At 45.4% G+C, this 15,917-nt stretch overlaps 1 protein-coding gene across 8 annotated transcripts in view; it reads right to left on the minus strand.

Annotated features, from left to right (window-relative positions):
* LOC137347765 (astrotactin-2-like) overlaps positions 1 to 15,917 on the minus strand; it is a 1,864,757-nt gene that overhangs the window by 1,421,499 nt on the left and 427,341 nt on the right. For 7 of the 8 annotated variants that reach the window (XM_068012699.1, XM_068012698.1, XM_068012697.1 and 4 more), the window contains exon 3: positions 15,523 to 15,898. In XM_068012699.1, the coding sequence (XP_067868800.1) occupies positions 15,523 to 15,898 (376 nt within the window). Of the gene's footprint in view, positions 1 to 9,606; positions 9,663 to 15,522; positions 15,899 to 15,917 lie in introns of those variants that run through there. The other variant, XM_068012700.1, reaches the window with a different exon arrangement.

The following is a 15,917-nucleotide window of genomic DNA, read 5'->3' on the forward strand; positions in this document are numbered from 1 at the left end:
GGATGTGCTGTTCCATTTTTAAGGAAGGCCTGCATAACTCAACGGTTTCATCATTCACCAGCTGTCAGTTCTTCACTACATATACTTGGCATTGTGCCGTTCTCTGTTCCCCACTATAAAGTGAATCTTAAGACAAGCTGTGACAGATCAATTCAATTGTACAGTCAGAGCATCACACACTATAAATGGTCCTCAGGAAGACAATATATAAAAGTCACACTATTGCTTGAGGCCCAGCTTGAACATTTCATTTGAACCCTATTTATATATGTGACATTTTTTTCTTTGCAGGTTCTATGGAGTAGACATACTGTACATCCACAATGGAGAGAGTAAAATCAATCAGAAAAGAGCTGATGAGAGATAAAGATGTTGCAGGCCTCAAGCCTCCACAATATGCCCAGCCCAAAGGCCTTCACGAAAGCCTCGCACTATATCCTTAACAGCCAACATATCTCTTCTCCTGAAGAGATTTCCAAGTTGTCAAAAAAAAAAGCTTTAATCCATTTGCAAGTACAAATGTGATGTGTTGTGGGGAGGGCGAAAATAAATTCAGAAATAGGACATGGGAAGATACGAAGACAAAAATAAGATACCAAACTCTAACCCGACAAATCTACCATCCCAGTTAACTGAAATGCCACAAACCCAACTAGAAATATTTGACAAAATTAGAAGCCATAAATCAATTCAGGAAATTCCAACACTTGAGGGAAAAAGTAAAATTCTTAAATTTTCAGGCCAAAAAAGTGCCTCCATTAACAGAATATGGCAGTAAATGGCTAGTTTTTCCATGGCTTAACTAGATAATAGCATTTCAATTATTTCAGATTTCCAGATTGCATCTGGATTGAACTCAGTTCGTTACTTATTTTTGGTTATATAAGGAAAAGAGATAAAGATATGCATTTATATTGCACCTTATAAGTCATTTAGAAATATCTCAAGGTGCTTCATATACAATGCATTAATTCGAATTGTGGTGACCACATAATTACACAAAAGCATTAGCTATTTTCCACACAGTAGAATTGGTGAAGAGAGATAACCAGACTATATCAGGGAACGTTGGAGGTTTACAGCTGAGGAAGGCTTTCCTCTGGAAAGACTCAGAGGGCTAAATTTTCGGGCCCCCTCGAGGTCAGAAACAGAGGCTGGGGGATGGGGGGTTGGTGGGGATGAAAATATCGGCGCCAGCTGGTGTGTCAGTTTTAGGAGGCTGTTCCTGTGCTGGCCATTTAAGGGAAGGTAAGTTCGGGGTTCAGAACGGTCACCCGCCTAGCCTTGTTAAAGGTAAGTTAAGGAGGCTGACTGGGATTTTTCAGGCGGCCTCCACTTGCCTGATGCAACAAGGGGCAGATCAACTGCCTGGAGGTGGGACCCAATGGCAGGCTGGGGTGCCAGCGCTCCTGGCAGGCCTACAGGAACTCCCTGCCTGCCTGGTTGATGGTACTGCCAAAGCCAACCTGTAGAGGGGATCCCCACCGTCCCCATAGTGGTGCCTGGCTGTTGTTTCTGTAAAAGCTTTTCAAAAGTGGCTGAGAGGCCACCTTCTTGTTGAGGTGGCCCTCCCAGTTATTTACATTGTACTGCAGCCGGGTGGTCCTCTCAAGCTGGAAGACCTCTGATTGGTTCTCCAGCTTAGAGAACCCCCGCCTCCCACTCCGCCTCCCACCACCACCACCACCACCACCAACCCCCACCCCGCCACCAACCCTGCTACCGTTAATTGGACAGAGAACCTGTCTCCATGCCAATTAAGGGCTCACCCAGGTGAAAATCATAACTTTTCCCAAGGAAAGTGGGTTCCTGACCCGAAAACAAACCCAGCTCCTTTTTCCTGCCTCCGTGGCAAAAATTCAGCCGAGAGCCTCCTAGATTGCAGCATCCAATTGGTTCTTAAACAAATCCAGTGGTTCTGTTTTCTCCATTCTATCCAGAACTCGATTACATGTATTGACCATTTTCTGTGTGAAAAAACTTCCTGATATTAATTATAAATTTGCCATTTACTAGTTTGAACCTGTTGCCCCTTTTCCTACTCTCACATTGGCAAGTGATTTTCTGGATTTACCTTTGTCATACTATTAGCTATCTTGGCCTGGAGATTGCAGTCAGCAGCAAAACAAAGGCGATCATCACTGTCCTCGAAGAAAGCCTCGCTGCAAGATCGTGCAATCTCTGTGATGAGAACTTTAATTCTCTTGCCATGCAGTGAATTGCAGTGTTCTTTAATGGGGATTCCCAGCATGAAGCTCCAATTCGTAGTCAAGCACCCCCTTTATATACACCACGACAATATCATTTCTCAGATATCTCCGTTAAAGCCTGAAAAATCTCCAATCTTTCCTCACAATTCAGACCTTTAACATTTCGCTCTCCTCTCCATTGTCTCCAATGCTTGAATGTTACGATTGAATAGGAATATCGGCTTGCACACTGGGTGGATTCCCAATTGTTCTTCAAACAGTCCCATAGGAGTTTGAACATTCAACAGAACCACTGGAACAGACAGTCTAGCTTTAATAGCTCATGCAAAGGATGATACCTCTACTTTTCCTCACTACTAGATTATGTATTCAAGTTTACTTCATTATACATGTTCTATCATCTAGCGCAGAAGTTTTTTTTTAATTAATCCAGTCAACAACATAAATGGGAGTTATGGAAAATGACCTATCTAATGCAGCAGTGTTCCATAACTCAAGTCATAGTGCTGGATCCATGGTGTGCATCAGAGGGATTTAGAATGAGAAACTGAATAATTAAATATTGCTTATTCAATCCTTTGAAGATTGCTGATCATCCTTTCTCTTGAACCTACAATTTTCTGCATAATTAACTCAATAACAGAGCAGCAGAAGAGCCAAGTGCCAGCTAAAGGAGATACCATGGCTTTTTGGATATTGCAAGAACGAAACATGTAAAAGGGACATAGTCTTGCAAGTTTTTAGCAATCGAGATGACAGCCCCTTTTTTGAATAGTGAGATGATCTGTCAATGAGGAAGAATCAAGACTCATTTGGTGATTCAGTATTGTAAATTGGCTATTTTACATATAATGTAAGTCTGGTTTTGGTGCATTTAACACAACCCGGCAAGGCATTTGAGAGACAACACAAATATCCACCATGTTCAAGGATAAAAACATCCTGTAAACCCTTGAATTCTGACGTTTTGAAAGACAAACCAAGTACTGTAAGGCAATCAGTGGCACTCTGGGATCGCGAGTATGTTTTTACTGGGAGGGGATTTGAAGGCATAGATTGAAATTGGAAAAAAAAATTGTGCCCTGAGAATGGGAAAATACAACTTATTTTGTGCCCATCGTCTCATTAGGCTGAGACACAGAATTGACTGTCAAATCGATAGTTCTGTGAGTGGTGATGCATAACATTCACAGTTGATGAAGCGATTTGGCCTCATTATCTTGACAGTGAACGAGTTTCTGTAAAATCTTGCCTCCCCAATGGTCCATGTTCAACATCTGAGTTGAATTAGTGTGTTTAAATGCTTTTCTGTGATGTTCCACATACCCTGTATTATACCAATGAAAATTTTCAAACAAGAGTAAAACATTTTTTTGAAAATGTATGCATACTGGAGCCAGAGGAGAAAATATTCAGTCATGTATGATTTTCTTTCCTTTTATCCACAGTCATCCACCAATCAATTTTAAGATACTCTGGTGAAGAAGTAATTGATAAGCTAAAACTTTAAAGGAAACATTATTTTTCCCCAAAAATATACTTTATTCATAAAAATCTGTAAAAAATACATTACAACACAGTTCAAAACAGCACCAAGTTGACAATCCAAAAAGTGCAAAGGAAATCAGTTTTCTTCAATATGGGAGTGAGTTGCCTCACAAGCCTTCCATTCCATTTTACATGCCATGTACATTTTACAGCAAAACCAAATTTGGTGTACACAGCCCGAGGGATTTCCCATGGGTCCAGCCCCTCAGTTCAATATGGCAGGAGGACCTTACATAGTGTTCTTTCCCCATTGAGCCTTTGCAGCGGCAGCCCCAAGCTTTAGTGCGTCCCTCAGCACATAGTCCTGGATCTTGGAATGTGCCAGTCAGCAACACTTGGTCGTGGACAACTCTTTGCGCTGGAAGACCAGCAGGTTTCGGGCAGACCAAACAGCGTCTTTCATTGATTTGATGGTCCTCCAGCAGTAGTTGATGTTTATCTCGGTGTGCGTCCCTGGGAACAGCCCGTAGAGCACACACTCCTGTGTTACAGAACTGCTTGGGATGAACCTCGAGAAAAACCATTGCATCTCTTTCCACACCTGTTTTGCAAAGACACATTCCAGAAGGAGGTGGGCAACAGTCTCTTCCCCACCACAGCCACGTCGAGGGCATCGTGCGGAGGGGGTGAAACCCCGGGCGTGCAGGAAGGATCTGACGGGGAGGGCCCTTCTCACCACCAGCCAAGCTATGTCTTGGTGCTTGTTTGAAAGTTCTGGTGATGAGGCATTCTGCCAAATCACTTTGGGAGTCTGCTCAGGGAACCATCCGACAGGATCCACCATCTCCTATTCTCATAGGGCCATGAAGACATTCCGTGCAGACCACTGCCTGATGGATTGGTGGTCAAAGGTCTTTTTCCGCAGAAAATTTTCCGCAAAGGATAGGTGGTACAGCACGATCCAACTGGATGGAGCATTCCACGGCAATGTGACCAGACCCATCCTTTGCAACACCGGGGACAGATAGAACCTCAGCACATAGTGACACTTGGTGTTTGCATACTGGGGCTCTACGCACAGCTCGATGGAGCCGCACACGAAGTTGGTCATCAGGATGAGGACAACATTGGGTACATTTTTCTCACCCTTATCCAGAGGTTTGAACATCGTGTCCCTCCAGACCCGATCCATTTTGGATCTCCAGATATAGCAGAAAATGGCTTGGGTGACCACCACAGCGCAGAAGTGGGGTATGGGCCAGACCTGCGCCACATACAGCAACAATGTGAGCGCCTCGCACCTGATGACCAGGTTCTTACCCACAATGGAGAGAGATCGCTGCTCCCACATGCTCAGTTTATGGTGTACCCTGGCTACTCACTCCTTCCAGGTTTTGGCGCACGCCCCGGCCCTTCCGAGCCATATCCCTAGAACCTTCAGGTAGTCTGACCTGACAGTGAAGGGGACAAAGGATCAGTTGGCCCAGTCCCCAAAGAACATGGCCTCACTCTTGCCGTGGTTAACTTTGGCTCCCGAGGTCAGTTCGAACTGGTCGCAGATGCTCATCAGTCTGCGAACGGGTGCTTCTGCTGCCTGGGATTGTCACCCCTCTTATGCCCACATCATTCCTAATGGACTCAGCAAAAGGTTCGATACAGCAAACAAACAAGACAGGGGAGAAAGGACAACCCTGTCTAACTCCACATTGGATCGGGAAACTTTCTGATTCCCACCCATTTATTGAATCTGCGCTACTGATGTTTGTCTAGATCAGTTGGATCAAACTGTGGATTCCCTCCCCAAACCCCATTTTGGAGAGCATGTCCATCATGTAGGTGTGCGATATCCTGTCAAAAGCCTTCTCCCAGTCCAAGCTGCGGAGGCAGGTGTCCATCTTCATGTCCCATACAGAGACGATCGTATCCCTGAGTAGCACGAAACTATCAGAGATCTTCCTGCCGGGTACAGTACAGGTCTGGTCAGGGTGAATCACCAACTCCAGAGCAGACTTGACCCGACTGGCGATGACTTTGGTCAGAATCCTGTAGTCAACATTAAGCAGTGAGATGGGCAGCCAATTTCTGATATCCGCCCTCTCCCCCTTCCGCTTGTAGTTGAGGGTGATGATGCCTTTCCTCATGGATTCTGACATGCTACCAGCCAGAAGCATACTCTCGTACACTTCCAGCAGGTCTGGCCCAATTTAGTCCCACAGAGCCGAATACAACTCAACTGGTAAGCCATCACTTCTGGGAGTTTTACTCGTCTCGAAAGACCCAACGGCATTTGTCAGCTCATCCAGAGTTAGCGGTTTTTCCTGTCTCTCCCTCATGCTGTCATCTAAGACCTCAGTGATAGATGACAGGAAGGACTGGGAGGCCTTGCTGTCCATGGGTTTCACGTCATACAGCCCAGCATAAAAGGATTTGCTGATCCTTCGTATGTTGGACTACGAAGAAGTTACCGAGTCATCCTCTTCCTTCAGGCTGTTGATCACAGAGCTCTCTCTGTGTACCTTTTGGAAAAAGTAAAGCGACCACATCTCATCCTGCTCAACGGAGTGGACTCTGGACTGGAAGATGATCTTGGAGGCCTCCATAGCAAAGGGTGAGGTCTGCTGGTTCTTCACCTCTTGGAGATCCTCCTTGACCTCGACCCCCATCGACAGCAGCCGGAGCAGATTTTGCATTCTTTTCTGGAGTCGGGACATTTCCCTCTCTCGCCCTCTGAACACCTTTGAGGATAGAGAACCTATTGATGTTCTCCTTGATCCCTACCCACCAGGGAACTGGAGACTCAAAGAAGGGTTTCACGGTTCTCCAACCTTTGTAATCCCTTTTGCGTTCCTCAATGTTCTCTGGGGTTAGCAGTGTAGCATTGAGCTTCCATGTACCCCTGCCAACCTGCTGGTCGTCCTGTAAGTGACAGTCGACCAGCAAGAAGCATGGTCAGAGAACACCGGCTTGACATCGGTAGATCTGACCGTGACAGCACGGGACACAAACAGGAAGTCAACCCTGGAACGGGCAGACCCGTCCGATCTTGACCAGGTGTATCTATGCTGTGCTCCGTCTGCAGGTTTGCTGAAGATGTCGTGCAGCTTGGCATCCTTTACTGTTTCCATTTGGAATGTGGACGTAGTGTCCAGTTTGCTGTTGTCACTGCCGGATTGTCCAGCTGCATCAATAATGCAGTTGAAGTCACCGCCTAGAATGACTGGCCCGGACGTCATCAGCAGCAGTGGAAGCTGCTGGAAGATGGTCAGCCGCTCGCTGCATTGAACTGGGGCATACACTTTGAACAACCGGAGCGGAGCATTGTTGTACATAATATCTGTTGTGAGGAGGCGACCGCACACCACCTCCTTAACTTCGGAGATGAAGAAGTTGCCTCCCAGCAGCAGAATACCCAGGCTGGAGGAATGGGAATCACTTCCCCCTGACCAGATTGATGGCCTGTGAGACCACCATCGTGACCATTGCTTGTAGATGCTGAGGTGTGGTATTCAACAGCAGGTTGGCTTTGATCTTGGCGCGGTAGTCCAAGGTTGAAACACATCGCGTAGTAGATTTAATGCTACGCACGTTAATCGAAGCAACCTATTTTAAAGTTGGGTGTTGCTTCCCACACCAGGTGTCCTTGCTAGTCCCAGTCCTTGGGTATGTTCCTGCAGAACTCAGAAACTCCTCCTGGTTACTCATGGGGGGTTGTTCCGCTGGGGTGACATCGGGGGCGGGGGGGGGAAGCAGTGGGGGGGGAGAGTCTTGTAGGCAGAAAGGCTTGGGGTGTCCTCTGCTGGTGGTGTCTTTCCCCGCTGTTTCTCCTCAAAAACATCACTGCTCCCGGCTTCCCGGAGCTGGAGTGCGCCAGATGCTTTGCTGCTCTCGGTGTCCCGGAGCTGGGGTGCGCTCGGCATCTCGCTGGGTTCGGCGCTTTGGATTTGGGGTGCGCTGGGCCCATCACAGCTTTCAATGCCTCGGAGCTGGGGGGCTTTGGCTTTATCTTCCAGCTCCTTTGAGTTCTGCCGCTTCTGTTGCGGGTGCTTTCGTTCCAGCCCTTCCTCGTCCAATGAGGAGGAGCTGCTGTAGTCTGTCTCAAATGGGAGCCTCCTCTTGCCACTGGTTTGGGTGGTGACCTGTTCCTTTTTTGGAGGTTTCTTCTTTGTGGTTTTCCTTTGTACCACTTGCCACTGACCAGTTTGTCCATCTGCTGCCTCCTCCTCCATTGATTCTGTCTGTAAAGAAGGGTTTTCTGGGCATGGGGTAGGTGTTGGGTCGTTGGTTGCAGCTGCCTCCCCTTTCTTCTCCTTCTCCGATAGACTTTCCTCGCTGCGGGGAGGATTGCTTGTTTCCTTCCCAAAACCAGACGCATTCACCATTCCTTCTCCCGGCCTTTCCTTGGACCTTGCCGCCTGAGCATAACTGAGGCAGTGTTTGGGGCAGGTTTTGTAGAGGTGGCCTGCCTCACCACACAGATTGCAGCACTTACTCAGTTTACAGTCCTTGGTCTGATGGCCTTCCTTCTTGCAGTTCTTGCAGATGACTGTGTTGTAGTTGGCTGCCACGTTACCAGATTTGCCACAGGTCTGACAAACTCTGGGCTGCCCCGCATAGACCAAGAAGCTTCGACTTCCCCCGATGGTGAAGCTGGAGAGAGGATGGATGATGGATCCGTTGGCATTGATCTTCAAGGTCACCCTGACCTGCTGCTTGTAGGTCCAAATCCCAAATGGGTCCTTGATATCAGTGCTGCCGCCGGCCACCTCGACGTACCTGGTGAGGAAGGTGAGCACATCCACGACAGGAACATGGGGGGTATAGAGGTGGATTGTCACCTCCCGGTCGCATTGCGACGGCAGCGTGAAGAGTGGCTCCACTGTGAGGATCGACAGCGGTGCCTGGTTTCCCTTCTCCTTGAACACCTTCAGGAACTTGATGCATTCAGCCTCATTCTTAAACATCACATCGAAATATCCACTACTGGGGAAGTTCTGCAGGCAGAAGGTATCTGCAGCTTGGAATCCACAACAATCGATAAGGATTTTCTTAATGAAGGAGGTACAGTAAACAGCTGCACCTCCTTCATTATCCTTCACCACCACCCAAATGGTGTTATGCACTCCCTGACCTGAAGCTCCAGAATTGGTTACAGCCATTTTACTCAAAACCTGCCTAGAACAGGATCAAAGACCATTGATCATGGTTTCTCCCCTGCCAGGTAAGGCACTTTACCCCTGCTCAGCCCCTCTAAAACCTTAAGGGAAACATATATCAAAGAAGCTCACACAGTCAAGTCAGTGGGGGCAAACAAAAACATTGTGTACGGTAAAACCCACAAAACCTTCACTTCATAATCAGGCAGACCAATTCCAACACACAATTCACTCACTTCCCAATTCCTTATCTCCCACACACCATGTTGAACGGGTCAATTCTGAATCCAAATATGAAGAAGGTGGTTTATACATATACAGCAAGTGCAGAAATCAATTAAATGCAAGTAGTAAAATTTTACTTTGGCTCATTGGACTTCAGAAATGAGAGGCAGATGAACATGGCAGCTCACCTCACCCTGGATGTTTGTTTGTCAAACAAAATCCCCACTGCAGTACTGACATACAAAGGCCAGGCCAAATTCAATACCAGAGTTCACCGAGCACAGCTAGACAGAAGAAGGGCTGCTATAATTGGTCTCAGCATGTCTGGGCTAGTGAGAGGAAACATCAGCCAGTGTTCCTGCTCCTAATTGCTATCCAGTGATTATGGCTGGAAGTGTACTTTTCAATATCAGGCTAAACCAGAATGGAGCTTAGCTGTGTTTTCATCCACAGTCAAACAGTCTGCAGACACTCACTCTCCACAGGAGAGGAGAATTTTTTTGGGCAAGGAACAAATCTCTGCTGCTTACCTACAACTTTGTCTAGGACCATTAAGCCAAAGGTTCCATACTCTGCTGAGTGCAAGTCTTTCAACAACTTCAGCTGCAAGTCAGACTCACTGTGGAATTCACTTCTGACCTATACTAAAAGCACCCACGTGTATAAATCAGAAGAGAGTTCACATTCTGTCCAGGTCACCTTGACCAATAGTGAATAATAGTCTTTGTGGAGCTGAAAAATAAACAACTCTTTATTCGGACCCAATGATGCTCTATCTACAATGTAGAAACAAATGACATCTCCCAATCAAATGGGTTTTCACTCATCAGAGGTCAGACTTAAGACCCCCAGCATATTTTTGCTTGCATGTTTGCAAGAAGAAACTAAAAGAATCTTCTGTCTTCACCACCAGAACTTGTACACAAGTGAGCCAATATTTACCTGAGTTTGATTAAACCTGACTGAAGCATTAAGTTTGATTAGCTCAGATTTCTGACCTAAATTTGAGTCTATCTCAGCCATGGCTACTGTCTGCTCAACCCTTCTAACACTGCCTTGACCTTTGTGCATGTTCTTTTAATCCAACACTCTTGGGGGATATAAACCAGGCACCTCAGGGAACTTATCCGTCCAACTGTGCTTTACAGCCAGATTTTACCCTTCAGATGCCGACCAGGTCAGAAGAAGCCTTTTAAGATGGAAGGAAATTGCTTTGGAAATTCTGAAAGCATGTACCATATAAATGATTATTTAACAAAAGGATTATCTTCAGAATCCATAATTTTTAAAAACTCTTCAATTATTGTAATCTTTCACTGCCTCAAAACCAACAATGAAGCTTTGATAAGGAAGGTCAACAAACAATTTCAACCATAATCTCTATTCTATCTTTTCTCCAGTTATTTCATATTGCTAAAGCTTAATTTTGATCTACAAATGTCAAACAGGTTCCACCTTCCACCTTTGATATCATTTGGAGGAATACTTAAACTCATTCTTGCAAGACAATATGACACATATCAGGGTGCATTTTCAGAGTCCAACGCCGAAGTAGGCAGTGGATATAAAAAATGCGGCCCGCACGCACGGGCACCACATCACAGAGCCGCCGCGATTTCAAACGCGGTGGCTCATTTGCATGGCTGCGCCCCCGCCTCCAACAATGACATGGAGGGGGCAGGCGAGCTGTCGCAGGCAATGGTGTCTGGCGTCAATGCACAGGTGTCTGTACCATTTTTAAAGGGCTTGCAGCCCTCAATGCACATTTAAAATTTAAAGAGCCAGGTAAACTTAGGTTTCATAAAAACTAAATAAATTAAACTTACCATGCATTCTCCCAACCACCTTCCCCCTACCCCCAACCCCACAATGGCAAATCTCAACATTCCTGCCCTTTTCCCTCCCGGAATAAAATTTGGCATTGTCCCGGCAACCCCCCTTCCGAAGTTCGGCACCTTTGCCCTTCACCCCTTCACATCACCCCCAGACCAATCCGCAGCATTTTAACCCCGCTCCCCGCCTCCCACACAGAGAAAAAAAGTCTCCTCCCCCCCCCTCCCCAAAGATGTTGCACCAAGTTTCCCCGAATGAGGATTTGAAGGCACGGCATTGTTGGCCACCTGAATGAAGATCGCTGCAGCGATCAAGGAGGCAACGGGACCATGATTAAATCAGTATGTAAATTAGTTTACATATTGAAATGGAGGGCCTGTTGCCGACCGCCACACCGATCTTCATTGACCTCCCCTCCCCCACCCCCTGCCGCTGTCGTTCCCGATGGCGGAGGGGCTTTAAAATCTAGCCTTAATAGCCTTAAAGAGCCAGGTAAACTTAGGTTTCATAAAAACTAAATAAATTAAACTTACCATGCATTCTCCCAACCACCTTCCCCCTACCCCCAACCCCACAATGGCAAATCTCAACATTCCTGCCCTTTTCCCTCCCGGAATGGGAGCTTGCCAAAGGCAGCTTGTAATATACGTTAGATTCTTAATACAATCTTCTTCAATGACATGATCAACATGTCCTGCTTCACACAACATGCCTTGGCATCTAAATGCGCTCATTTCAGACTCAGAACCCTAAATTTGCTTGTGATGCACAAGCTCCAACTGGCATTTTGGGCCATCAGCAGCCAAACCAGTGGGCCTGAAGGCCACTCAGAAAAAGGCCCAAATACACAGATTGTTTTGTAAGTTCTTTTTTGGATTTGGCGGGAGAAGAGGAGCTTCTGCTGACTAAAGAAAACAAAAGTGGGCCCAATACAAAAACAGAAAACGCTGGAAATACTCAGCAGGTCTGGCAGCAGCAGAGTTAACATCCCAGGTCTGTGACTTTTCATCAGAACTAGTAAGAGTCAGAAATGTAAGATGTTTTGAGCAAGTGAAAAGGGGAGGGTGGGAAGAAGAACAAAAGGGAAGGTTTGTGACAGGGTGGAGGGCAGGAGAGATTAAATGACTGAAGGTTTCATGGTGTAAGACCAAAGGGAGTTGTAGTGGGAAAGTAAAGAAATAAAATGTGTGTCTTGAGAAGGTGTGAATGGTGGTAGGATCCTGAATAGCTGCTGTCCGAAAGCAAAGGAAATGACAGAAACAAGAGGAAAAAACAAACCAACAAAGAAAAATGAAAGAAAATGGGGGCAGATATTACAATCTAAAATTGTTGAACTCAATGTTGAGTCCAGAAAGCTGTAAAGTGCCCACTTGAAAGGTGAGGTGCTGTTCCTCAAGCTTGCATTGAGTTTAATTGGAACACTGTTGCAGGCCATTGTCGGAAAGGTCAGAGTGGGAGCAAGGAGAATCAAAATGACAGGCGACTGGAAGCTCGGGGTTATGCTTGCAGACTGAACAAAGGTTCTGCAAAGCGGTCACCCCATTTACGTTTGGTGTCCCCAATGTAGAGGAGACCATATCATGAGTAGCGAATACAGTGGGCCTTAACTAGCCTAACCTCATCCCCTCCTCCTGTTTGCCCTTTCCCCAGTCCATGCAGACTAAAATTGGAGCTATGGTACTGAGGTGAAGAGGTACATTCCTATTGTTCATTTTTTTTGTTTGTTCATGGGATGTGGGCATTGCTGGCTAGGACAGCATTTATTGCCCATACCTAATTGCCTAATTTTCTTCTTTCAACACCAGCAGACTGCCCATTTTAAGAGGGATCCAGAAGAAATGGGTCTTAGGCTCTGAGGCCATGGGGCAGAAAAAGCATAAAAGACTACAGGATCCATGGTAGATCTCTTTGCTTCTTCTCCTGGCAGGCATCAAGCTGCTGTTTAGGTCAGAATTGGGTTCATGTGTCGTGCATTTCAGTACTGAAAGATCCCGATGCTTGCAACCATTGCTACTAATTATTTTCAGCCCCCAGTTCCAGGCACCAGTCCCTGACAGGAGGTGGACCTTCAATGAGGATAATTTTGTTTATGTAAACAACATGAATCCTGGCACAGAGATGGTGTCAGGTCATTTCGAGCACACGCTACATGCTGGTACTTGGACACAGTGACAGGAAAATCGTTCATCACATATCCATTCTCTCAATCAAGATAGATATTTCCACTTTGTGCTGCATATTTACGAGCTGCCTGTAGGTGACATCTTGCCAAGTTTCCAACAACTATCATTTGGTAAAAACATGGCTCTTTTACAATCCAATGAAGTTGTGGCTGTAAGATCTGACCTTGGGTTTTATAGGCTAGCTCTAAACACAGCGGCACAGTGGCGCAGTGGTTAGCACCGCAGCCTCACAGCTCCAGGGACCCGGGTTCGATTCCGGGTACTGCCTGTGTGGAGTTTGCAAGTTCTCCCTGTGTCTGCGTGGGTTTTCTCCGGGTGCTCCGGTTTCCTCCCACAAGCCAAAAGACTTGCAGGTTGATAGGTAAATTGGCCATTATAAATTGTCACCAGTATAGGTAGGTGGTAGGGAAATATAGGGACAGGTGGGGATGTTTGGTAGGAATATGGGATTAGTGTAGGATTAGTATAAATGGGTGGTTGATGTTCGGCACAGACTCGGTGGGCCGAAGAGCCTGTTTCAGTGCTGTATCTCTAATCTAATCTAATCTAAACCCAATAGTTTACACTGGGCAGTAAAGTTATTTGTCCAATGTGACCTTACTATTGAATGAAGAGCTGTTAGAAGATCCAAGTAAATAGTATACTCCTCCATTGAATGGTTGTACAAAGCCTGCAGTCTGCATGAGTATATGAGTGAGCAACAAGTGTTTCCTTGCTCTTTAGCAGGGAGAATGGAACATACGATGCCTGGCGTGCCACTGATCTAAGATCACAAACTTAATACTTGGTCTGTGCTGAAATAGCACTCAAGAAGTGCCGCAATTGTCTTCAACATCCTTGAGATATATCAGAGTACCTACTCCATATCATGCCAGGTGACCCCTGCTGGAACTGTGCACAAGATACACCTGGAAAACAGATTCCATTTGGCCTACCATGTCTCATACATCCAGAGAGAACCTACAACACCTCGAACAATACACTAATTGTCATGGTTTCGTATGAAGCAATGTTTGGATTTATCTTTATATCATTTATTGTTACATATATCTCCAATTGGTCCTCTTGTAGTTTTTCAAAGTTGAAGAGCACAAGGTTCTCCATACTTACCTCCTAATTCAGTCTAGTCCACAAAGCAGTTCACTTGAGGCTACAATGAAGTAGAATAGAGTTTGCAGTCTTTGGATCTGCTGCTACAGTTAAGGTTGATCATCCCATAATGCTTGGAATATCATTTAATAGTTAAGGCAATAACAACCAACCTGAAAGTTTATGCCATAATAAGAGGCTGAAAGCTGATTGAAGCATAAATTGAAGACAGATGACAGTGAATATAGAGAGATAGTGCCCAGACTCATACATACATATACATGTACACTATAACCAAGTTTAAATTTCATCAAGATTTTCTCTGGACCACTTCTGTTTCAAATTCTTATTTTTTTATGGGGAAACAGTTGTTCTTTGATGATTATTATCCAGTACACTGTTCCGAAAATGTTGTCTCAACTCAGCACAAGAGCAGAGAACTCAATGGCTGAATGGTATTAATTAATGTGAAAGAGATACAATACTTTTGGCTTTACTCACAATTTAGCCTCTAGTAAAACTCATTAGGTTGGAGCTTCACAGTCAATTCACCCACTAACCAGACCACAACGTGAATTTTGTGGCCTTTTATGTAGCTCTCAGCCACTGAGATTGTATTATCCCTAATCTAAACAATGGTACCAACTATAACATGAAGCCCGAGGCAAAACAATGGGAAATCAACACTAGCTTCTTGACTAAGACCAGTGCCAAAAGACCAGGAGCAACTTTGCAAGTCAGATATGAAGGGCAGCAATGTATCCTAATAATTATGTTCACTTTCCACTCTACATTCATGAGTTTTGGGGAATTTTCTTTTACAATAAACAAGACAGCAGTATGAAAACACTAAGTACTGCAGAAGGACGTATGGTTTTATTCACTTCAGTCAGCTGCAGCCTCTTTATGTCCTTTAAATCTACAAACATAATTTATGTTAATAGTCACATGATCCTAAAGTTTACAAATGGAGATGCAGTATCCATACACCTCAGGTTTTCTCTCACTGTTCCATTGTATCTATGTTTTTTTTCTTTCAATTTGCCTGTCACAGGCAATCTGAAAATAGCCTGTTTGTGCAGAACCCCATTTATCAATGACATTGCGATTGCTCGATTTTGTCAGCTCTGTGTCTGCATTTAATATTTATCAAATAAAGCATCATCATGGGAGGATGTGAGGTAACAGATTCTATGTAATATGTCTGCTCCTGGTCTACAGTCTTAAAGCATAAAATAAGAAAACAAGAGCATCTTGTATTATGTGACAATTTAAATGAATCCCATCACGTGTTCAACAGAAATGCTAGATTAATGACAAAACAAGAAAAAAAGACCCAACCTGCAAAACTTGGTTTCTGCTCTTCTGCTCGCCCCAGGCTCTCTAATGTACGGGTCACCTGACTTCCAAAGTCATCTTCTCTGTTGCATGCTTCGGGCCGAAGTTGGTTGTCCTCCTCTTCGCAGTCGTAATCATCCAGGATGGGTGTCTCTCGGATAGGCATTCCGACCACTGAATTATGGGCCTGTATCCGAGAGTTACGAAAGCTGTCCCTGGCTTGTGGTCCCAGCAACACTGAGGGGATGTAGTGAATTTCATGAGTGGCCTCCGTGCTTGCGCTCTTCTGAGGCACCCGCCGCCTCTTGCACCATCTCCGGCGTGCGTACAGTACCATTGTGAAAATTAAGATGAGGAGTAGCAGAGCAATCAGACCTCCCTGTGGAGTAAACAAGAAA

This window comes from Heterodontus francisci, chromosome 32 (genome assembly GCF_036365525.1).
Source record: "Heterodontus francisci isolate sHetFra1 chromosome 32, sHetFra1.hap1, whole genome shotgun sequence".
NCBI lineage: Eukaryota > Metazoa > Chordata > Chondrichthyes > Heterodontiformes > Heterodontidae > Heterodontus > Heterodontus francisci.